Genomic DNA, 24,104 nt, shown 5'->3' on the forward strand with positions numbered 1-24,104 from the left:
GCATGCCAGAAGTCACATATAGCCGCTTCTGGCACAGCACAGGGACAAATCAGAAGATCCGGCGCTGCCATCTTGGAGGGGGTATCCAGATGTGCCAGTGGGGAACTTTATCACACCTGTGAACGGGCAGGTGCAGTTGAGGATGCAGCATCACTGGATGAAGTAGCACACCAGCAGGATCTTCAGCTGCAATGCGTAGAAGACATCTGATTAAACGAGAGTTAGTCCATGTGTGTTTGTCATTAGTTTTTGATGGTAGTTACCATATCCCTGGCTATGGAGTTAAAGATAGTTCTCAAAAAAAACTTGCCCTGAGGCCATGTCCAAAATCTCTGAAAGAGGATATTTGAGTAATTGCGGTTTTTAATACCTTTTTAGGGTGTAGTTTCCTGCTTGGTTTGCAGATTCTTAACATCTACATTGCAGAAAAGACGTGCTCATCAAGTTACAATCCAAACAGCATCCTAAAAAAATAGGCAACTTGTAACAGAAATTTAAGAGGTATAAAAAAAGCCGATCATTTTTGTCCGATTTAAGCTCTATGATAAGGGAGGAGGTTCAGCGCTCCATTAGCTCCCTAGTACCACCTTAGGTATCTAGTGGGGAACCTTCTCCTAGGTCTGTATGGACCCAGAAGGTTTTGAAGGAGCTCAAACAAGTTACTATCTGAGGGTGAATTGGAAGATTATGAGGTTGGTTGGGCTGACTCTTCACAAGAAGATAAAAAAATATGATCTTCTCCTCTGAAAATATAGAATGATTAGAATCTCTAATATATTCTGTAAGATCTACTATGGATATTAGGAATGAGGAACAGCCTATATCCAGACAGGATGAGATGATTGGGGGATTAACCACTAAATAATTTGTGGTCTTTCAGTTAACAAAAAACTCAAATTCCTGGGTGGGAAGAATCAGAAAAGAGATTATTTCTAGAGAATTAAAGAATCAACTTCATTTCAATCCCGAGGCCCTGAAAATTGGGATTAGCTGCCTTAAATTGATGTTCCCATTACTAAGGTGGTGAGGAAAATGGCCATTCCTTTTGACTGCTTCTCTCAGTTGAGGGACCCCATGGGTAGAAAAGCTAACAGACTTCTAAAGAAATCTTGGGAAGCATCCTCTGCCACTATTTCCATTAATATAGCAGCAACATCACTGGCCAATCCTATGTATTTATGGCTGGACCAGCTAGAGTATCATATTAATAGGGGACAAGTAGAGAGGAGATATTGAAGTCTATCCCACTGCTTAAGTGAACAACATCTCTGGACAATGCCTCAGAAGAATCAGTGATGTTTGCTGCTAGAGATGCAGCTCTTGCAAATACAACCAGAAAGTAATGGTGACTAAAAACGTGGTCTGGAAACAAAATGTCCAAAATGAAGTTATGTACTATACTCTTTAGAGAGAAAGGCAGGAGGGTGTTTTTGGCCCTGTGTTAGCTTGCTGGAGAAAGCAGGATATGAGGAGAAAAGTTTTCCTGAGGATAAAAGAAAAGGAATTTTTCCTTTCGTAAGAACCAACAAAGCTCTACTCCGGGCTCTAGGGGGAAAGGATAAAGGAGGCTGTTGGAACTACCCAAATGGTGGGAGAGGGAGAGGCTCCTTGCTCAACCCTAATCAGTGAATTTAGTAGAAAGGAGATATGTAAGTACATCCTATATATTTCCCATTCCTGTTAAAGCTACCCTTGGCTTTCGCTGAAAAAATGCACCAAAATCTGAAAAACAAACCAAAAAAAACAAACCAAAAAAGTAGCTTTTCCACAATGTGAGACTTCAGTCCTTTGGCTAAGGCCCCATCTAGTGTCCTGCACAAGAAAGTTCTGCGGGAAAAACTGCAGCGACAATGCATCACTGTTTTTCCCACAGCACTATCACAGAAAGTGACCTGGGCAAACTTTCTACTTCAGCTATACCTATAGAGAAACCGCAGGCATTTCCGTACATATAATTGACATACTGCAATTTCCGAAACCGTGACCGTTTTGGAAATTGCAATGTGTCTGCTGTGCATATTTTTCCACAAAGTGGGGATATAATTCACAAAAATCCCATTCACTTTGCTACTTTGCTATGACTGTTTTTGTTTTTTTATTCTGCCATGGGCAAACTGCAGTATTTATGCCATGTGGAGCCCCAGCCTTAAAGATTATAAGATGGAACGTGCAACAGATCATCATTCAGGACATTCAACAGTTGTTAAATCTAGATGCCTTTATTCTGGTTCCAGAGTGAGAGAGGTTCATGGGACATTATTCTAAACTATTTTGTTATTAAAAAAAAGTCAATGGAACCTTTCATATGATTATCAACTTGAAAAATCTAAACTGATGGATTCAATATCAGTGGTTCAAGATGGAATCAATCGGTTCTATGATCCTGCTTATAAATCAGAACATTTCAATATGCTCCATAGATATTACACTTCTTTTCCATCATGTCCCTATATCTGTTTTGCCAAAAGTATTTGAGATTTCCACTCCAGAAATTCAACACTATCAGTTGAAATGCTTGTCATATCATCATTACCAATGCCAGCAGCCTAGGATTGGGAGCAGTAGTACAAGGGAGTTTCTTCTAGGGATCATAGTCCCTGCCTACCAGACGGAAATTCTTGAATTTCTGAGAAATAAAGGCAGTTTGGGAGACCCTAAAAATTACGTTTCAGACTTTGACCAGCAACTATCTACGTAATCTACGTATCTTACGTAATCAAGGGAGAACCGGACACCCACTACTCCAGGATCTGGCAAAATCTTCAAATGGGCATAAGAAAATGGTCTCTCTATCTTGTTGTACACATAAAGGGTCCAGAAAGTCAGACAGCAGATTATCTAAGAAGGAAGATATTGGATCCAGGAGAATGGGAGTTGAATAGGGAAGTGTTTTAGTCTCTTGTGCTCAAATGGGGTGAATGTCAAATAGACCTGTTTTCGTCCCACAAAGACTTCTATTCCTTTAGATATAGGGCAATAGATGCTCTAGCGCAAACCTGGGACATAGACCTCACATAAATTTCCCCCATTTCAAGTATTTCAAGTAATACTGCTAGTAAATAAATGAATAATGCAAGAAGAGAAGATCAAGCTAATACTTATGGTCCTATCTTGGCAGAAATGATGGTGTTTCCCAGTCCTGACCCAGTTAGCACTGGAAGATACAGTTCATCTCTCCCATAAGATCTACGATCATTGGGTCCAATATTCCATCCAGTCCTAGAAAAATTAAACTTGACAGCCTGGATCCGGAAAGGGAGATGCTAAAACAAAAAGGCTTATTGGATGAGGTCTTTAGCTCAATGCCAAAGTAGAGGTTTTGTTCCTGGTATGGGCAGGTTCCTCCAAACATAGCTAAAACATTAGCTGTAGGAATGGCTTAATGAGGGTCTATCTCAAAGTACCCTGAAGGTCAAAATTTCAGTCTTCCTCTGCTTTTTTGACTACTACCCCCTAAACGAAGCATAGGTGAATTTAGGTAATTCACAAAGGCCATCTCTAGACTTAGACCTTCCTTTAAGAGATCTTTCTCCCTGGGATTTAAATTTAGTCCTGGAGGAAAATCAACCCAACCCTTTTGGCCTATTGAGACCAAAGACCTAGGTGTACTTTTCCCTAAAAACAGTGTTTTTGTTAGATCTTACTACTGCTAGGCGAATAGGGGAGAAAGTGAGCCTTTCTCATTACAAGAGCCACACTGTAAGATTTGGAGGATCATTTTATTCTGTCTAGACCCTTCTCTCCTGCCAAACCTAGTTTCTTATTTTCACAGAAGTCAGGAGCTTATTCTGCCATCTTTTTGCTCTAGTCCAAGCTCTCCACAAAAACAAACCTTCAATTGTTGTTAGAAAGCAGTACTTTTGTTTTTGCCAGAAAAGAGAAAGAACAAATTATCTGCCTTCCTCAGATCTGCTGTTCTATTGAGATAAAGGCAGGGAAGCATCTAGAGATTAAAGCCCATTCCACTAGGGCAGTAAATGCCTCTTGGGCTGCCACCTGGTCAAGATGCCATACATTTACAAAGCATTATAGGCTTTGTTCAAAACTCAAATCTGAACATAAACTAAATCCTTACAGCCGAGCATAGTTAATTTGGTACTGCTCCTGTGGTGTGGTCATAAGAGGACTTCCTGGAAAGAGTCAATTAGGTCTACTGGAATCCTTCATAGCAACATTAATTTACCTCCAAAAAAAGAACTATTTTCTTGTACTACCATTTTTGTGACTAACTGAAATATTCCTAACTATATATGGGAATTCAGAAAAAATAGAAGGAAGGGCAGCATTTAACCTGTCTTCCTGTCCCTTCTCCAAGTAGCATCTCATGGGCTGCCACGAATTGTGCTTGGCTACTGCTTCATCCCTGCTTTACCGTATACTCATCTCTGCTACATCTCCATTACTGTACATTGACTTGTCTATCTACTCTTCTGCTTCGTCCCTGCTTTACCATATACTCAGCTCTGCTACATCTCCATTACTGTACATTGACTTGTCTAACCACTAGGGTTGAGCGATTGGGATCGGAATTCTGTTCCCGATCGTTTTTAGGCGGGATCGGAACCCGATCACGATTGTCAAATTTACTCGATCACCGATCGCTCACCCCAACTCTATATCCACTAGGAGTAAGCAGAATTAATGACAGCAAGCAGAGATATGGAAAACCATGAGGAACGGACAAAAAATATTTTGAAAAATCATAGAACTTTTTGTTATACAAACACTCTAACATTTGTCTCTTAATATTGGTCTGAATCCCTTTATCTAGGGCTTGTAGATAGCTGATAGCTAGCAAATGCATTCCTTTCACTTGCATAACTGAAGGTGAGTAACTTCTACTTCTCACATTCCTTCCCCATTTCATTCCTCCGCTTGGTTACATGCTGTGTTCTTGCCATTTCTATGCTGACCCTAAGTTGACTGTCTTGTATATTATATATTTGCACATGCTTTAAAATTCTTACTTGTTTGCTTGACTACAGTTCCACACATGTAAAACTCACTGATGTCAATGCCTTGGTTGTGTTTTTATTACATATTGGTGTCGGGGCTATTTGGGAAACATATCTTGAAGTACAATGTGAGTCAGCAATAGCGAAATATTGACAGTAGATGCATATTACTTGTAAAAATACATGAATTAAGAAAATCCCATACAAATAGAGTGTTCCTAAGGCTATATGAACAGAGTAAACTATGAACAACAAGGCTCAGCTTGTAGAAAAATTACCTTGCAGTGCACTTATTACTGGTATCTGTTCATACCTAAAGGCGTTGTCTTGATTGATGTTGGATATCAGCAGGTGGCTGCCATAAAGGGAGTCGGTCACCGGATCGTTTCCCTTTGTGAATTGATGGCTCTATTGCTGAGATATTTGCTATTTTTGTTAATATGTAAATGAACTCTTTGGAGCAATACTAGCATTGCTGCTTACCTCCTTCGAGCAATGGCAACACCCTACAGAAGTTGCCTCAAAGAGCTCATTTTCATATTGACCGATTCATAAGGGGAAAATCTAATTAGGTCAGGGTCACCGAATCAGTAGGACTGGAGTTTGAAATATTGATGACATCCTCCGGAAAGGTCTCCTATATCATAATGGCGCTCAGCTCCATCCACTGGCCCATGTAATCAAAAATTTAATTTGATCCGAGGCCACTTCTACAGCTCTTGATTTTGGGTACACCCTTCTACAAACCATAGGAGATTTATACCCCATAGATCAATAGTCATAAATAAGGTTTGATTGTATAGATATATACTTTGTATTGCTTGATATGATTTTATAGAAAACTGTATTTTATATGATTTGGTCTACATTTAGTCCAAAACAGAAATGGGGATGTTTTTCTTAAACTCTGACTGTGACAAAATAATTCAACTTGCCTTCAAGTAAACTTTTTTGGAACAGCCACTGAAAACTCCTACTTTTATGTCTTCTCGTAAGTGAATATCTCTGTATTTGGAAGGGACTTTAATCTTTTTATAAAAATATATCTAGCCATTTCCTAAACACACATTCTTTAACCCAATATTTTTATTTTTCAGGTTCAGGATTAACATTTGTTTTCTGCACTGAAACAGCATGGCCACCTCGGTCTCGCTAGCTGTCTACATTGTCATTGAAGTGCTGATCGCCCTGGTTTCGGTGCTTGGAAATATACTGGTGATCTGGGCAGTAATTGTGAACCAAGCACTTCGAGACACCACTTTTTTCTTCATCGTGTCACTTGCTGTGGCCGATATTGCAGTAGGAGCATTGGTCATCCCTTTAGCCATAATAATTAGTATTGGACTTGAGACTGAATTTTATAGCTGCCTTATGGTGGCTTGTATTATGCTGATCCTGACCCAAAGCTCCATACTTGCACTGCTGGCCATTGCTGTGGACCGATATCTTCGAGTCAAGATCCCAACAAGGTTAGTAGTTTTTATTAGAAATATTTCTTTACTACATTAAAGAGGTTCTCCAGGCAAACTTGCCATATGGTTATGTCTAACGCGGTGATTGAGGGTGGCAGTGCATGATCTGCTATTTCCTGATGCCCCCCTCTGCAAATGTAATTCAGACCCTTTTATTTGAATGTGGATATGTTGCCATTCCAAAGACCACACATTATCTACAATGGCACTGTTCTTGAAAAAAGCATTAAGGTGGCCATACGTTTTACTTTAGTCGACTGGAATGGATGACTTTTGCCCATTTTGGCAGACCATTTTTTTGAAATTGGTAAATGACTGTAAAGGGCAATCTGATATTTTTAGAATATCCTCTCCTGTTAAGTAAAATAATTGTGGGGCATTATTTGCACCCACTGATTTGAGTTTGGTTGTTGCTGGTGCTATAGTAGTATATATGAACAATGCCACCATACGCTTACCTTATATTAATCATGGAAATTTTATTTATTTTTGATACTTGTATGCATATGACTAACCAAAGTGTTTGCTCCTCTTGTGCAATCCTTGTTGTTCTGCTTGTAGCATTTAGCAGATGATAAATGTTAGTGATACTTAATCTATTGATGCTTAATATATTGGTGTACAGAAAACGGATTAGCATGAAATGACTGCAAATCAAATTTCAACTTCGCTTTATAAGAACAAGCAATAACAAAAGCTGTGTCATTGTGCTATCAGATATGGGATGATCCATGTGGAGGCCAGATTATTTGGTTTGGTTTTTTTTAAAATCTTGGCTGCCAGGATATTTGTCGTGATGATCTTGATATCCTATGCTATCCACATAAAGACTACTGTAAAGGTTTTTGTCTGTTATATCCCTAACTTCAAGACACTACAAAAATGCTGGTACAGAATTGAATCCCCAAGAAACAAATCAAAGCAGTTTTGACGTAATCGGGAAGGTTTTGAGGCAATGAATAAGCTACAGTAGATCTAGATATAGTGAATAGAATCCACTGCCAAAAAAAAGTTTTAGCATCGTCTACAAAACCTCCAAGACTGATTATAAGGCTACAAATAAGATCAGTATTACACTACCTAATATATAGGCTGGATGAGTGCCAATAGCCTCAATTCATGGGCCTATTACATAGGACGATACAAAGTACATGCTAGTGACAATCTCTACAGCTATTATTCTTCCCCTATTCATCTGTGTTGACTGGTGGCAATATATCCTTGTCCACACTGGGCAATGTGCTAAAGATAACGTAGCGTCAATTATTAGCGTAAAATCAGTGGGCAAACAATACGGCCAGGTCTATCGTTCTGACGAATATTTGCCAGTTAGCAGGAATAAGCATTTCTGTGATCATTGGCCCAATTATTTTATTGTGTAATGGACCCTTTTAAAGTTCTACATTTTGATATCATCTCCAAACAAAATTATACAAAGATGACTGTAATGTTGGGCTAAATCTGAAACCTCTGTACGCTTAAATAGCTTGTTAATTGAAGCATCGGCATAGTTATCACACTTTTCTCTTAGTTATTGTCATGGCGACTGATAGTCATGCCTTTCACAGTACAGTCACTGCATTGACAGTATAGTATGAGGGAGTGTTAGTCTGAGACTATGTACACATTGGATATTGGATATTGCAACAGCAAGTGAAAAAAAATTAGTCGTAATGTTTTGTGACTTGCATGTAAAGTGTATTTTTTTTTTTGTAGTAAGATTCATATTGGTGCACCCATTCCACTGGATGTCTACCTAACCAAATGTATTGTACAGGGTTAGGCAGGGAGGTATGGATGATTTGAAATAACAGTTACACAATCATTTTTCAACGAAAATGTTATTTTTTTCAATGTGTAGCTTGGATGTTGCCATTACAAAAATCAAAGAAAAAGAAAAGAAATTAAAACATTGATTACGGCCGAACATCGAGGGCTGGCTTCAACTGCTTGACGCACCCTTTCAATGTTTTCCGAGGTCCGTACTGTTTGGTCACCTCCTCGTGCAGTTCCTGGTCTCATTAGAACCTGTAAGTTGAAAGTTATTCACCCACTTCATTATCGTGTCAGACTTTGGAACATGACCATGACGGCCAACGTTGAAATGATTCCAGAAACGTTTCTGTGTTTGAATGACAGAACGGCCCATTTCAATAAAATTGTTTACATGAATACACGATGCTCTATCGACCACGTCTCCATTGCTACTGAAATGGCAGCTCCTGATGAGCAGATACCCCCACTCTTTATCCACCAAGGTTATCCCCACCTTGCATGGCGCCCCATTCAAATCATCCATACCTCCCTGCTTAACCCTGTACCTTTTAAAAAGTATACATTTCCACAACAACAAAAAACAAAAGAATTTAATTGTACTGTAGATGGAAGCCATGCGGAGTGGGAAAACAAATGTAGGTCCTTCTTGTAGCCAGCATTTTGGCCTGTACATGGTGCCCTTATCCCAATTGACCTGGCGTGTGAAATAACTAAATAGTAGCATTAGGCGGCACATAATTATCTTGCCACCGGGAAATTCTGTTCATACATAATTATAAAATTGTATCGCTAGCTAGGAGGTAAATGCAAACAGTTCTTCAATTGCTGAAATGTGCTAACATGGAGTCGGGCATATCCTGCAAAGGCTTAGCCATTCTTTTAATCAGCAGGATTCCTGCAATGTCAGAAAATATATGGTACTTATATTAATTTAACGGTTGGAATAATAATTTAGCATACTTCAATTAGCTTGCCTAGCTTTAATCAGTAAATCACTATGATGAGCTATATAGCGGCATTTCCATCCGTTCTAGAACTGTCATTCAGTGCACAGTCAGTGACTATGGACTGAGAATGCCCAACTATTATTTAGCTTAATTAAGTGGTAGATTGTGTTAAATTAGTTTTATGCAAGAGTTCATAACCAAATAGCCATGCCCTACAGTTGCTGTCTAAGCAGTACATTTCTATAAAGAGCTGAAGAGCCTTAAGGCTGGCATTGCAACTCAGAGGTTAATACAAAGGTAAGACCATTGCTAAGTATATCGGTGAGCGCTGTAGACAGTACTGTTAGATAAAACAACAACCCTGAGGCTGAGAATGCCCTTTTCCTCTTCTTCGCATGTTGCTTGTCTTTTAGCATTTGTTTATGGATTTGTGAATGTTTAACGTTCTTCTCACCCAATCTGTTATAGCTGGACTAAAAATAAAAAGGCAGAAACAAGTGATACAAAATGTATTCTGAACCAAACTGTATTTATAATGTACAATTGTATATCAGACTTCTGCACCAGACCACAAGAGTGCTGTCCAAGGCTCCAAGTTATCCCACAGGCCCTCCCATGTACCTTTTTAAGTCACCAAGATACCAGTTGTATGCTCAGAACCACATACAGTATCATTAAAGGGATTCTGTCATTAGAATTCCCTTTTTTAACTAAGCACGCGTAGGAATAGCCTTAAGAAAGGCTTTTCTTTTCTTTATTATTCTGATCCGCACCGCGATTCCTGAGAAATATCTTCTTTCTTCTATATGTAAATGGAATGGAGGTGTCCTCTGTGCTGTTCGAAAACACTCCAGCAATGCCTCCATCTTCTTCTCTGGACCGCCTCTTCTCCCGCATCACCTTCATGTCTTCATCCAAAAAAGCCGACTGTGCGTGTCTGTAGACCATTTTCCTGTGGCCTCTCCTGTTTGTTCACAGAAAAATGGCTGATGGCCACACGCAGTCGGCGCTTTTGGATGAAGACATGAGGCGGGAGAAGAAGCGATCCAGAGAAGATGGAGGTTGTCGCTGGAGAGTTTTTGAACAGCACAGTGGATGCCCCCTGTGCTGTTTGAAAGTTTATTTACATACGGAAGAAAGATGATATTTCTTAGGAATGGCGCCCTGGATCAGAAAGAGAAAGGTAAGAGAAGAATGGCTTTTCTTTAGGCTATTCCTATGTGTACTTATTATTCTAATGTTAGAATCCCTTTAATGGCAGATATAACAATCTCCATACTACCAGCTGACTTAGAAACACAAAGGGTCAGTGCACATGGAGTTTTTTGTCACTGATTTTAAAGCTGAATCCGCCTCAAAATAAGCCTCCAAAAAAAGCCTCCCAATACAGTTCTATTCTAAACTCCATATGCGCTGACCCTAAATGTTTGGGAGACATCTAAACTTACATTCACTCTGAAATCCGTTTAATCTGATAGAGTGAAGTGTGCAGAGGGATCCGATTATCTTGCAGAAGCATCAGCACCATCCAATAAAACAATATAGACAAGTGCTGACCTGGATTAATGTGAATAATGCACTTGATGTGAGAGTGAAACTTCCTATTTAGCTCTAACAGCATCTGTCTGTGCAAATGTCCCTATTCTCTCACTCTCAGGAAAACTAGAAAGATTGCATGCAAAGGGCAAAACTGCTGAATAAAAGTCCTACATTGGCCAGAACTGGTGCTGGTCAAGGTGTACACATGCTGTACTATTAGTTTATATAACTTTTTTTTAAAGCTTAGTCACGCTTTAAGGTAGTGTTGCAGGTCACATGCCAATGTTTAAAGGGATCCTATCATACAAACACATTTTTTTCTTAGTAACATGTTGGAATAGCCTTAAGAAAGGCTATTTGACTCCTACCTTTCGTTGTCTTCTCCGCGCCGACGTTCCGTAGGAATTCCGGTTCTTGTCGGTATGCAAATTAGTTATCTCGCAGCACTGGGGGCGGGCCCCAGCGCTCAAACAGCACTGGGGGCATTCCCAATGCTGCCAGAGAACGCTCTCCAGCGCCGCCTCCATCTTCGTCAGGAACGTCCTTTTCATTCTCTTCTTCTGGTGCAGGTCTCAGACTTCTAGGCCTCGGGCAGAGCAGACTGCGCATGCCCACAGGCCACGAGAAAATGGCTGCTTACTCAGTATTGTTTTTTTTTTTTATGTAGACTGTGAGCCCCACATAGAGCTCACAATGTACATTTTTCCCTATCAGTATGTCTTTTTTGGAATATGGAATGGAAATCCATGCAAACACGGGGAGAACATACAAACTCCTTGCAGATGGTTTTTTACTCTTGGTGGGCTTTGAACACCAGGACTCCAGCGTTGCAAGGCTGCAGTGCTAGCCACTGAGCCACCGTGTGGCCTTTTTTTTTCTCTTTTTTTTTTTTTTTTAATGTAGATTGTGAGCCCCACATAGAGCTCACAATGTACATTTTTCGCTTACTCAGTATTGTAAGCGCGCTGCGAGAGAACTAATTTGCATACCGACAAGAATCGGGATTCCTACGGAACGGCGGCACGGAGAAGACAACGAAAGGTAGGAGACGAATAGCCTTTCTTAAGGCTATTCCTATGTGTTACTAAGAAAAAAATATGTTTGTATGATAGGATCCTTTTAAATTGAGAATTGCTGTTTGAACTGAGCCTGATCGTGGCACTTCTCTCCCATCTTTAACACCAGGGGGTGCCACTGCAAGCAAATGATTGCTTGTTGATTCACTTACACTCAAATGCATATTCAACTTACTTATTGCCGACACAAATGCTTTGAACATTATTTTTTTTTTTAACAACTACTAGTACTTTAGCTTTTCTAACATGTTTTTTTTTCCTCTGCATTTTTTATTTTTAAAGGGTTTATAAGCGACTGAAAAAGGTCTCTAATCTGATATTGTGTCTCTGTGCCTTGACGCAGTGTCTGAGTAAAAAAAAAAAAAAAAACCCAGGTCTACCTTCTTTTTCATTTCACAGCACCCCTTTAATGGGCTCCTGGTTCAGTAACTAAAGATTTATTGTAATTCTTACTCAGCCCTCCTCCATTTATAGGCACAAGATCTAACAATATTTGAGGTAAAAAGAAAAATTTCAGTGGGGGAATATAGTTGCTGTAAGACCTCTGGGGATCACGGTTGACTGTAAATTATTTTAATAAGCATTATTCCATTCTGAGTAGTTGTACTTGTGTAAGGCGATCGCATAAGGTCATGGGAAATGTCTACGGCATTAACTCGGCTAGTTCTACAGTTAGAACTGGGACTAACCTACACAAGCAATGCTAAGAGCACTTCTTATGTGCAGTTTTTCTTCTCTTTAATATTCTTAAGAACTCCACATTTACAAAGTAATGAGGAAGAAAAAACAAAAGAAAGTTCTGGCTTTTAGCTTTATTATATATATATATATATATATATATATATATATATATATATATATATTAAATAAAGTATCCTTATTAGCTGACTCACATTTTTGTAAGAAGGATCGCTTTCGTCTACCTTTTAATCTGATCCTGAATAAATCTAGGACCAGAGTATTGATGGTCCTTGGAAAGGTCCATTACAACTCCGGCATGGTAGAAAATTTTCATATTATAGTAATACTTGGGATTCCTTTGCAACTATTTTTAAAATATTTTATATGTCACAATATTGAAAGACCCATAACCTTTTTATTTCTCAAATTGATAGAGCTGTATGAAGTCCGGTTTATTGCCGGTACTGCTACCTTTTTGCGTTACATCTCACTTTGCTTTAGGGAGTGCTTTTTTTTATAGATCTACTTGTGGATATCAGTAGTGGTAACAGCATCAGTAATTATAATACCCCGGCAATACAGGAGTATTCAGTATGTGACAGACCGTCTAGATCAGGCAGAGCAGACCATGAGGCTTACTATTGGTAACACAAGATCATATCATGGGGAATGGGAGGAGGATGATGGCATGACAGAAGGTGCCTCCTCCTTCTGTATCCCCCTTAGATGCAGACCACAGCTGGGTTCACAGATGCACACTTAAGGCCGAGTTCACACAGGGATTTTTGGGCCGGATTTTACGCAGAATCCGGGTCAGAATTCGGGTCAAAAAAACGCCTCCCATTGAAATCAATGGGAGCCCGTCCTTTCATTTTTCCGCGAGCAATTTGTTCCCGCTTGCAGAAAGAAGTGACATGCCCTTTCTTCAAGCGGATTCCGCAGCTCATTCAGCCGCGGTCGTCCGCCTCGCAACACTCCCTCCCGACTAGGCCCATTCATTTGGGCCTAATCCGGAGCGGAATGCACTGGACTGGTATCCAGTCATGGCTACCTGTTTTTTGGACTGGAATCTGAGGCGGCCTCTGCATCAAATTCTGGTCCAAAACACCCTGTGTGAACCTGGCCTAAGCAGTTACACAGCTGTGAATCAGGTCAGTTACAGCTCCTGTGCCCGTGTCATCGCTTTCCTCTATCAAGTATAACAAATTGTAGGAACTCCATCCCACGTTTGATGTATATGTAAGTCAAATGTAGGGAAGGTGTTGAAGAAAAGTCCATGAGGTAAATGGTAATGGGTAGTTTGCTTTATTCCTAACTTATCAGTTCCAATGTTCCTCTTTCAAACTACTTGACCTTCAAAACCCTACAGACATGGAAAGTCCATTCAGTCCTGTATTATTTGTGTGCACATTACTGCTGAGGCCAGTGATTGGCTGCAGTGGTCACGTGACCACAGATGGGACATTATTGCACCAACTGGAAACTGAAGACTGAACTATTATTTAGGGTGTGTTCACACAGTGGAATTTGTTGCTGATCATAAGTGGATTCTGCTTCAAAACCAGCAGCCAGTTCTGTCATAAAAACAATGGGGTGCACAGATCGAAGCAGGAGAAAAAGTATTGCATTCTCCCTGCATATAACCTAGTGAAGCACTTGTCCTTCCCAGCATGCCTTCATATAGCACCAATATAGAGGTAGGTCAACTGTCCCCACACATCAGATTGGGTTTGTTGGGAATCAATACCTGTGGGGCTTTGAGCTTGAGCAGAGGCTTTATCAGTTAAAGTGTCTGTGCATCAGTGGCATAACTAAGAATGGCGGGGCCCCCGTGGTGAACTTTTGACATGGCCCCCCCCCTCCGACCAACGCCAAAGACCTCGAACAACCGCCCCCCCCCCATTTCTGCGCACACTATTATGCCCTAGTTGCCCCTGCACACAGTATTATGCCCCATAGTGGCCCCTGCACTCAGTATTATGCCCCATAGTGGCCCCTGCACTCAGTATTATGCCCCATAGTGGCCTCTGCACACAGTATAATGCCCCATAGTGGCCCCTGCACACAGTATAATGACCCATAGTGGCTCCTGCACACAGTATTATGTCCCACTGTGAACACCCATGAACAATTATTACACTCTGGGGTCTTTTCAGACCCCAGAGTATAATAATCAGAGACATTGTTACTTACCTATCCCTGGCTCCACTGCACTCTCCACCGCTATTGGCCATCTTCAATGACGTCTGGGACATCATGTGACCAGGGGGCCTGTGTCGCAACGCATATGGACGTTCCGGCCATGTGACGTCAGGGACATCATGCAAGTAGGCCCGAAGCCTTCTTGGAGCGGGAAGTAAAACAGTTTTTTACGTTACGTTACCTCTCCTGGGTCTATGAAAAGACCTCAGAGTATAATATAGCTTGTGGGGCCAGCTCCGTCACTTACCAATCCCGGCCCCTGCCAGGATCAGTAAGTAAGTAGGGCCCTTTACCGGCTGGAGTAACTTCAGCCGGTAACAGCCTATTAAAAAAAAACAAAAAACAAAACGCAGCGGTAGCGGCTGTCACCGGGCCTCCTAATGTCCCGGGCCCTGTGGCAGCCACTACCGCTGCTACCCTGGTAGTTATGCCCCTGTTGTGCATATAATATACAGGCAGACCCACATTTTCCAAGTGAAAGCCGCTCATCACCCGGGATTAATGAATCTGGACCAGGGGTGAACAGCTGATCATGGGGCTAGCTTTCTCACTCTGCCACATGAATGAATAAAATATTATTAGAAGTCATAATAAAGAGTATCATAGAACAATAAAAACATGTTCTGAATTTATATTTTATTCCATGCATTTGAATTGGGAAATGTCCGTTTATATAAAGCTATTGGCAGGTCCAGTTTAATAAGAAATAATACATGTACAAGTCTATTCCTCATCACAATGTCTTTATGTTGTACAGCATGTGTTTCAGGTAATGATACCTAATGGCTGTAAAACTTCCTTTGATCTTTACCGTCTACTTGTAACATCGTGTAGAGCAGGCGAGAGACTGATCAGAATGACCTCGTGCTGCCACCTAACTACATGATGTGACCCTGACATTCACAATCTCTTATTTCCAGAAGTGGAAATGGCAGCAGGTTGAATAGAAACTATTCTTATATCAATGGATACCATTTCTTTGTATGTTCAGCAGAACACCGTACAAAAAGCTAGTGTCCTTGAAAAAATCTGCTGCAAATACTCACCATTCTGTATTGTCCAAATGGACTTGGAAATTTCTATATCGATAGATAGATAGATAGATAGATAGATAGATAGATAGATGGATGGATAGATAGATAGATAGATAGATGATAGATAGATAGCTAGATAGATAGATAGATAGATAGATAGATAGATAGATAGATAGATAGATAGGAGATAGATAGATAGGAGATAGATAGATAGATAGATAGATAGATAGATAGATAGGAGATAGATAGATAGATAGATAGATAGATAGATAGATAGATAGATAGGAGATAGATAGATAGGAGATAGATAGATAGATAGATAGATAGATAGATAGATGATAGATAGATAGATAGATAGATAGATAGATAGGAGATAGATAGATAGATAGATAGATAGATAGATAGATAGATAGGAGATAGATAGATAGGAGATAGATAGATAGATAGATAGATAGATAGATAGGAGATAGATAGATAGATAGATAGATAGATAGATAGATAGATAGGAGATAGATAGATAGATAGATAGATAGATAGATAGAAGATAGATAGATAGATAGATAGATAGATAGATAGATAGGAGATAGATAGATAGATAGATAGATAGATAGATAGATAGATAGATAGATAGATAGACACACTACACAAAATATATATATGACCGCACCAGTATAGGCAGCACACCAGGAGTAGTGAAAAAAAAAGTGAAGGAGGTTTATGGCCTCATACTGCGACGTTTTGACTCCAAGAGCCTGTTTCAAGCAGGCAATAAATCTCCTTCACTTTTTTTTCACTATTCCTATACTCGAGTATAAGCCGACCCCTAATTTTAGCACAAAAAAACCTGGGAAAATTTATAGATTCGAGTTTAAGCCTAGGGGGAAATCCACCATTGCAGATAAAAAGCCTGGTCATGTGCATTGCAGCTTAGTAACTCCATGTGACTCATAGTAATAGCAGGTAACCCCATCATGTCCCTCATGACTTTTCTAGAGGACAGCAGAAACCTACATGTCGGGTTTTGCTGTCCACTTGAAAAGTCGGACATCTTTGGGAACGGACAGTTAAGGACACCCACGGACAGTAAAAGAACGCACCTGATGTCCATTTAAGGTAAGTTATTCCACACCTACCTTTTGTATATAAATTGCCTCAGTGGTTTTTGAATGAGCCCCCTTTTATCCATATGCTAATTAGCTTCCAGCCAGCACAGGAAGTTCCAAGCAGCACTGCTCTCTGCTATTCTCACCTATCTGTGTGTGTAAGCAGGAAGCCATCAGCAGCAGCAGCCTGTGCTGTACACATGCATAGGAAAGAACAGTAGAGGGTGCATGATGAGACTTCCAGGGTGCACCAAGAGGCTAATTAGCATGTGAATAAAAACGGGCTCATTCAAAAACCACTGAGGCGATTTACATACAAAAGGTAGGTGTGGAATAGCCTTTCTAAAGGCTATGCAAGGATGTGCTGTGCTTATCTATAAATGACTTTTCCCAATGATAGAGCCCCTTTAAGGCTCAGCTTCAAATTCGTCCATATGTATATATCCATATTACGCTGTATATACAGTTGTTTGTTTGTTTTTTTGTTTTGAATGCTAGAGTGACTCATTGGTAGAACAGGTGGGAAAAGAATGTGAACAGTAGGACTAGAATAAATATGAAAAAAGTAAAAAAAAATTAAAAAAAAAATTCTACACCTTGTCTCAATTATACAAAGAAATTTAAAGGGATTCTATCACTGAAATAATGCTTTTCCACTAACAGCATATCAGATTCAAATCCCGCGCATGCTCAGTCGGCTCTGCCATTTTGTGCTGGACAATGCTGTTTACGCATGTGCAGTTGGCCATTTTCATGTGGCCTCTTACATGTTCGTTTAAGAGGCCACATGAAAATGGCCAACTGGACATGCGCAGTCGGCTCTGTCTAATGTGAAATGGCAGAATCGACTGAGCATGCGCGGGATTTGAATCCCGAAGACACGATCGGAGGGGGCTGACACTGTGGAGAGGCATCAGCACAAGAAGAGAGAGGCAGTGCTGGATCTTCTCAGGAGCCTGTGCTTTCTGAAAGCTAATTTGAATAAAGAAAGAAGAAAAATCTCAAAAATGGCAGCACATAGCAGAAAAATAAAGTTGCTGATGTGCTGTTAGTTTTTCCAATGATAGAATCCCTGTAATGTTTGGGTAGTTGTGAAGTGTCACACATTCTTAGCATATGATGACTGTAACTTCTAAAGTGGTTGGTTCAGCCAGTCTTGTCATAAAAGCTAAAGCCCCACGCATTGAAAAAAAACTGCAGTGAAAACGCGTCATGTTTTGGTTTCTTTACTATTGCGTTTTTTGCAGTTTTCCTCTGCAGATTTTGTTCCTTTACTATACGGAAAATGCCAGCACTTGCACAGGCAAAATTGATATGCTGCAATTTTTTATTTTTTTTTTGAAAGTATATCTAATTCACAGTGGAATATTTGTCTGTAATGTGTAAGTGGGAATATCCAAAATCCCATTCACTTTGCGGATATTGCAAAACACAGTGTTTTTCCAATGTGGGACTTCAACCAAAGGAGGCATTCACACGGAGGAAAGTGGTGCTGGTTCAGCCACGATGACTCGCGGCAGAATCAGCGCTGATAAAAAGACTCGCATTCACGTCAATGGGTTTCGTTTGCCTCCCATTGATTTCAATGTGGTACGTGCGTTAACCCCTTAAGGACACAGCCCAAATGTAGGTTAAGGACCAGGCCTATTTTTTCAAAATTGACATGTGTCACTTTAAATGGCAATAATTTTGAGACGCTTTAATTTACACAAGTGATTTTGGGATTATTTTCTCGTAACACATTATACTTCATGTTAGTGGTAAACACTAATCAATATTTTTGTATTTACTTATTAAAAAAATAGGAAATTTGATGGAAATTTGGAAAAAATTGCAATTTTCAAAATGTGAAATTCTCTGATTTTCAGGCAGATAGTTATACCACCCAAATACAGTAATAAATATTATCTCCCATATCTCTGCTTTATATCGGCATCATCTTTTGATTGTATTTTAATTTATTTTGGACGTTATAAGGCTTACAAGTGTAAGGGTGCATGCACACTACGTAACGCCGGGCGTGTATGAGAGCCGTACACGCCGGCATTACGGCAGACTGCCGAACACTTCCCATTCACTTCAATGGGAGCCCTCGTAACAGCGGCGTTTACGAGCGCTCCCATTGAAGTGAATGGGAAGTGTTCGGCAGCCCTGCTGTAACGCCGGCGTGTACGGCTCTCATACACGCCCGGCGTTACGTAGTGTGCATGCACCCTAACAGCGATTTTCCAGATTTACAAGAAATGTAACTATGTTTGTTTTTTTTGTTTTACACTTTATTTAAAAAAAAAAAAAACTTTTTTACATTGTTTTATTTGTGCTGCAAGCACACTAGAACCAGTGATCAGAGAGGATCTCTGGTTCTATACTAACTACAGACTGCAATACACGTGTATTGCAGTCTATAGAGGAGGCTAGCTATGCAGATGCATAGACTAGCTTCCCCTCGTCCTGGCATCCAAGGGGTTAACCCTCCCCCCATCGGAGCGAGCTCCGATGGGGGGAGGGATTAAGGAGCAGCGTGTAGCTGTAAATTACAGCTCACACAGACTCCTGCTGCCGGCAACATGATTTATAGCCCGGCCAAACCCCTAGGGTGCCATGATCACTATGGATCATGGCACCTTAAGGGTTAAACAGCGGGGGTTGGTGCAATCACCGTCCCTGCTGCTACAGGGGAAGCCTGGCTGTCAGATACAGCCGGCCTCCCGTGGAGATCGCACAGGCTCTGCTTCTGAACCCGTGCGATCTCTATCACGTACAGGTACGTGGGAATGCGGGAACTAACCACATTCCCTGACGTACAGGTACGTGATTTAGCGTTAAGGGGTTAAACGGAACCCAATGAAATGAATGCGAGTCTTTTTATCAGCACTTTCCTCCGTTTGAATGCCCCAAAGATGGTTATTCACTATTATTAGCGAGGTGTGTGTGTGTGTGTGGTGGTGGTTCAAGTGCGCGCGTTTGTTTCTTAAAAGCTCTCTGCTTTAAATGCAGCATTTTCGTGAACTGTAGATTCAGCAGATCTGTGTTTGCCTTTGCAGAAGAGTCCAATTTGTCATTTGGCACAATATGGTGCTAACAGTGTCTTTCTTAAGGACTGCAGAAAATCCTCCTCATCTATCACTGTAAACAAAATCTGACTCTGCTACATTTGTCTGTCATCCCAGTATTCTATCTCTTACAAAGATGAAATGACTGGTTTCAGTTCTAGATTTCTGAACAATGTCAGTCTATATTATATTTGCTTTCAGAGTCTGATCATGGCTATCTAGATTAACACTTCCATACTATGTCACTTCTATAATTGTTTGCTACAAAGGGAATAACAAGGTCACCAACTTGTGTTATCACTTAAAATTACAAAATCAGTTGTAAAAGTCTTAATAAATCATGAAATCCCTTGTTAATCTAGTGTTTAAGCCTATTACTTATGGATAATCTGTAAGGTACTAAATGCTTTCTAAGGCTGGGGCTGGAAATGCCGCGATTTGCCTGGGAAAAATTGTGGCGTTATACAGTACTTGTAAAGTGGATGGGATTCATGCGAAAACCGGCGCAGTTTTGAAAATCGCAGCATGTCAATTATATCTACGGAAATGCCAGAGGCTTTCCTGTAGATATAATGGTAAGAGAAAGTCTGGGGAGGAAACTTTGTGAACTTTCTCTTTAAAGCGCTGCGGGAAGAACCACGATGCGTTCACACCGTGGTTGTTCTTGCAGCGCTTTAGCGCAGCGTTTACGGCCCGTGGGGCCTTAGCCTTGTAGAGCTTTCTCGCTCTCTTCCATGGTCCAGTTCCTCATTTATCAGAAGTTTACAAGTTTCTGATGCATTAAACTTGGGTCCTTAGTAGACTCTTGGCTCCAGACATGTTTTTTTTTAAAGAAAAAAAGTAATACTTCTTAGTTTTCAATTTATAAGAACAATGCATGACTCTCCAGTAACATTGTATTCTGAACAAACCATACTTTAGGCATACACAGAAATAATAATAATATATTTAATGTGGGGGTTTAGCTCAGTGGCAGTATAGGCATTTGGTGAACAGCAACAACGGCTTGTATTTATTTAATCCAAAATTGAAATGGTAGACAAACTTAGGACCTCTTCACACGGAGTATACACTGGCTGATTCTGAACGTGTAAACATTCCGAATCAGCGGCATTTAAAACAGATCCCATTGCTTTCTATGAGAGCCAGCATACATGCGCTCCCCATATAAATGAATGGGCTGCTTAACAGCTTCTTTCAGCAAATTGGCAACAAACACATGGCGGCAAAATGTGCAAAAACAAATCAGTTGGTCTCACCAGCATTGTTGGGACATAGTAGCAGACTTCGTCAGGTGCTTGTTCAGCCAGGGAGAATATCCAGAGCAAGGCTCTCCTTCCAGTCTTCTACTCTGAAACACACATCACACTTTCACCCTCTTCAATTATGGCAGATAAGAAGAAAAACCCTGGATGGGGTATGAGAGTGACCTAACCACAAAGTCTGTGGTCACTCCTAAATCCTGGTTCACCAGACACTTAGAGGAGTAAAGAAAAATGAGGCAAGATATATGTTTGTGCATATACTATGTCTGGTATTGCAACCCAGCTCCACTGAAGTTACTAGGAATAAGCTGCAAAACCAAGCACAACCTATGAAGTAGTGTGAGGCTGTTAATACAAGAAATCTGCATAATTCTGTAATCCTGCACAGCTGCTTCAACTTCTAAGGCCTATTCACATGGGGGGGAGAGGGGGGGGATTCTGAGGCTGAATCCACCTCAGAATCTGCCCCCTCACAATGGAGGTCTATGTAGACCGCAAGCTTCCTTTTTATCATGAAAAAGAAGCGAGCTGCCCTTTCTTCAGGTGGATTCCGCGGCTGAGTCAAATCCCCAGTTACTTGCGGTCCTATGGAGATCCTTGCCATTTATGTAATTACATGTTGGATAAATTGTACTCTCCAGAGAGATCTTCACAACATTTGTTTAGCTACAATCTGTAATGATGTTTTACCTACTGAAATTACTATGTTCTACCCGCCATCAACTGAGCTTTCATACCCGATCCACGAGCACACTGGAGACATGCTCTTGGCTTATATGACAGCGGTCGATAAATTAACTGGTGACCCCAAAGCTGCAGGTGGCATTTGACAAGCAAAAACCAAAATGCTAATGGACTATAATCCAATGTTCTCTGGATTAGCATTCTTGCTTTCTATCAGCATGTTTCAACTACTGCAGCAAGCATGAGTGGCAGCCAGAGAGCAATGAGCAATGATCATCTCACTGTGCCAAGACCTGCTTATGCCCTCCAGGCTGGCATTTCATTGCTGTAAAAGTTACATTGGTTGTTTTGTTGCTATATACAGTACTATACAAGCATCCTTCATGAGTAGATTTACTTTGTGCCACTGAAAATGTAGTACAATAGAAAATAAAACTCAGGTTGTGATGGTTTATCTGTAATAATAAAAGTTGAGTCAAGAGTAATGCAAACCCTTGTAACCCTCAATGTACAAGTACATTACTATAGAAGCAGAGATGAAATAACTACATGTTGGAACAAACCTTTTATTAAAAGGTTCAGCACATTTGTCGGTAAGGTTTATGTACTTTTTAATAGAGTCTAAAATGGAATTATGTAGGTCATCTAAACTGGAGTGCCAATTATATCTTCCAGCCTCGAATGTATAAAACTTCTGTATTTGAGCAATGATGTTCTTGATGTTTTTTCAAATGTATTTTGTCCAGGATAATTCATTAAAACTGCACTACTAGTTATTGGGATGTGATAAACTTGTATAGCATGTTCTATATCTAGAAGGCTTGAATTCATGATCCTTAGGCCCGGTTCACATCTGCATTCGGTAATCCATTCGGGAAGTCCGCACGGAGACTCCCCGAAACGAACTACCAAACGCATGTACAAGCGGTGTGCAGCACAAGCACCCGGACCCCATAGACTATAATGAGTCCGTGTGCTTTCTGCGCGGTGTCCGCACAGAACATGCAGACAAAAAAGTACTTCACAATCTACTTTCCTGTCCGCATGACTTGTGCGGAGTATGGCATAGCATTCAGATAAGCACTCTGGTCACGTTACTACTTACCAAACGCAGTACTGTACATTGTGTAGCGGCTTTGTCTGGTATTGCATCTCTGTCCCATTTATTAGAAAGATACATAGCTGATTAGCATGGGTGCTGGAGATCAATTTCCTGACAATCTAATATGTATGACCCGTCCTAAGGGGATAGGTCATTAATATCAGACTCTTGAAAAACCCCTGTGTGCTAAGGCCAGACGTTGCGGAAACTCAGTAATTTATGGCTTTTGCAGAAATGTCATAGAAAAACCTGTGTAACAGCAAAGTGAATGAGGTTTTATGAAATCTCAACCACCTGTTGGGGAAACTAAAAAAAACAAACGTGCGCGTTTTAATTTTAAAAATTCAATAAAATATTATTTACAAAAAAAAGTGCGTTTTTAGTCATTGATTTTACCTATTGGAAATGCTTCACTTTTCCCATAGACTTGTACAGGGTAGAGAAGGTAAAAAGGAAAACCGCAATGGAAAAAGGTTTATGCAGTATTTTTTTTTTTTTTTTTTAACCGCTTTTGATCTTAAAGCCAAAGTGGATTTAGCAGTAAAGTATAAGTGTTGACATTTATATTTCCCATTGATGACCTTAGGATAGGTCATCAATATTAGATCAACAGGGTTCCTGGGTGTCAGACCTCTGCCAATCAGTTGTTCTTACTGCAGCTATACAGAGAAATGAGCTGGAAGCAGACAACTCTTCTCTGTGTAGTGGCCTTGATGAGTTTCTGCAGCTTCCTATGCAAGTGAATAAGAGCTGCACTGCAATAACTTGGCACGGCTGGTACATGTAGAACAGAGCCATCTGTTCCTGGCACTGTTGTTCATATAGTTGTTATGTCAGTCCAGGTAGCTGCAACGGGGCTAAGGAATAGCAGTAGGAAATCTCGCCCTGCACTACTCCCACTAGCTATCCCGGTCCCTGCCTCACGGGTGTGGGTCGGCTGTTCTCCGGCTAAGCCTGACCCCGACGGCTCCTCTCTCATTGATACCGTAGGCCTAGAGGGAAGTGGGAGAAGGAATGCCCTATAAGATCTCTAGGGACTGGAGACTAAAGGGGGTCACCCCTAACGAACAAGTGAAGCTGCTACTGACAGGGACTGACAAGGGTGTGCGCTGACTAACAACACAAGCAGCACACAGGAAAAATGTGGGAAAGGATTCCCCCAAACCAATATGGGAAGGAACCTTACACTAGGAAACAAACACAGGGAAACTGAGT

General features: G+C 40.6%; 1 protein-coding gene across 1 annotated transcript in view; it reads left to right on the plus strand.

Moving 5' to 3' along the window:
- ADORA1 (adenosine A1 receptor) overlaps window positions 1-24,104 on the plus strand; it is a 96,508-nt gene that overhangs the window by 28,424 nt on the left and 43,980 nt on the right. Inside the window, exon 2 of the mRNA XM_075264035.1 lies at window positions 6,053-6,424. Coding sequence (XP_075120136.1) covers window positions 6,090-6,424 — 335 coding nt within the window. The 5' untranslated portion in view covers window positions 6,053-6,089. The remainder of the gene's footprint in view (window positions 1-6,052; window positions 6,425-24,104) is intronic.

Source organism: Leptodactylus fuscus, chromosome 2, assembly GCF_031893055.1.
Source record: "Leptodactylus fuscus isolate aLepFus1 chromosome 2, aLepFus1.hap2, whole genome shotgun sequence".
In the NCBI taxonomy this organism is placed as follows: domain Eukaryota; kingdom Metazoa; phylum Chordata; class Amphibia; order Anura; family Leptodactylidae; genus Leptodactylus; species Leptodactylus fuscus.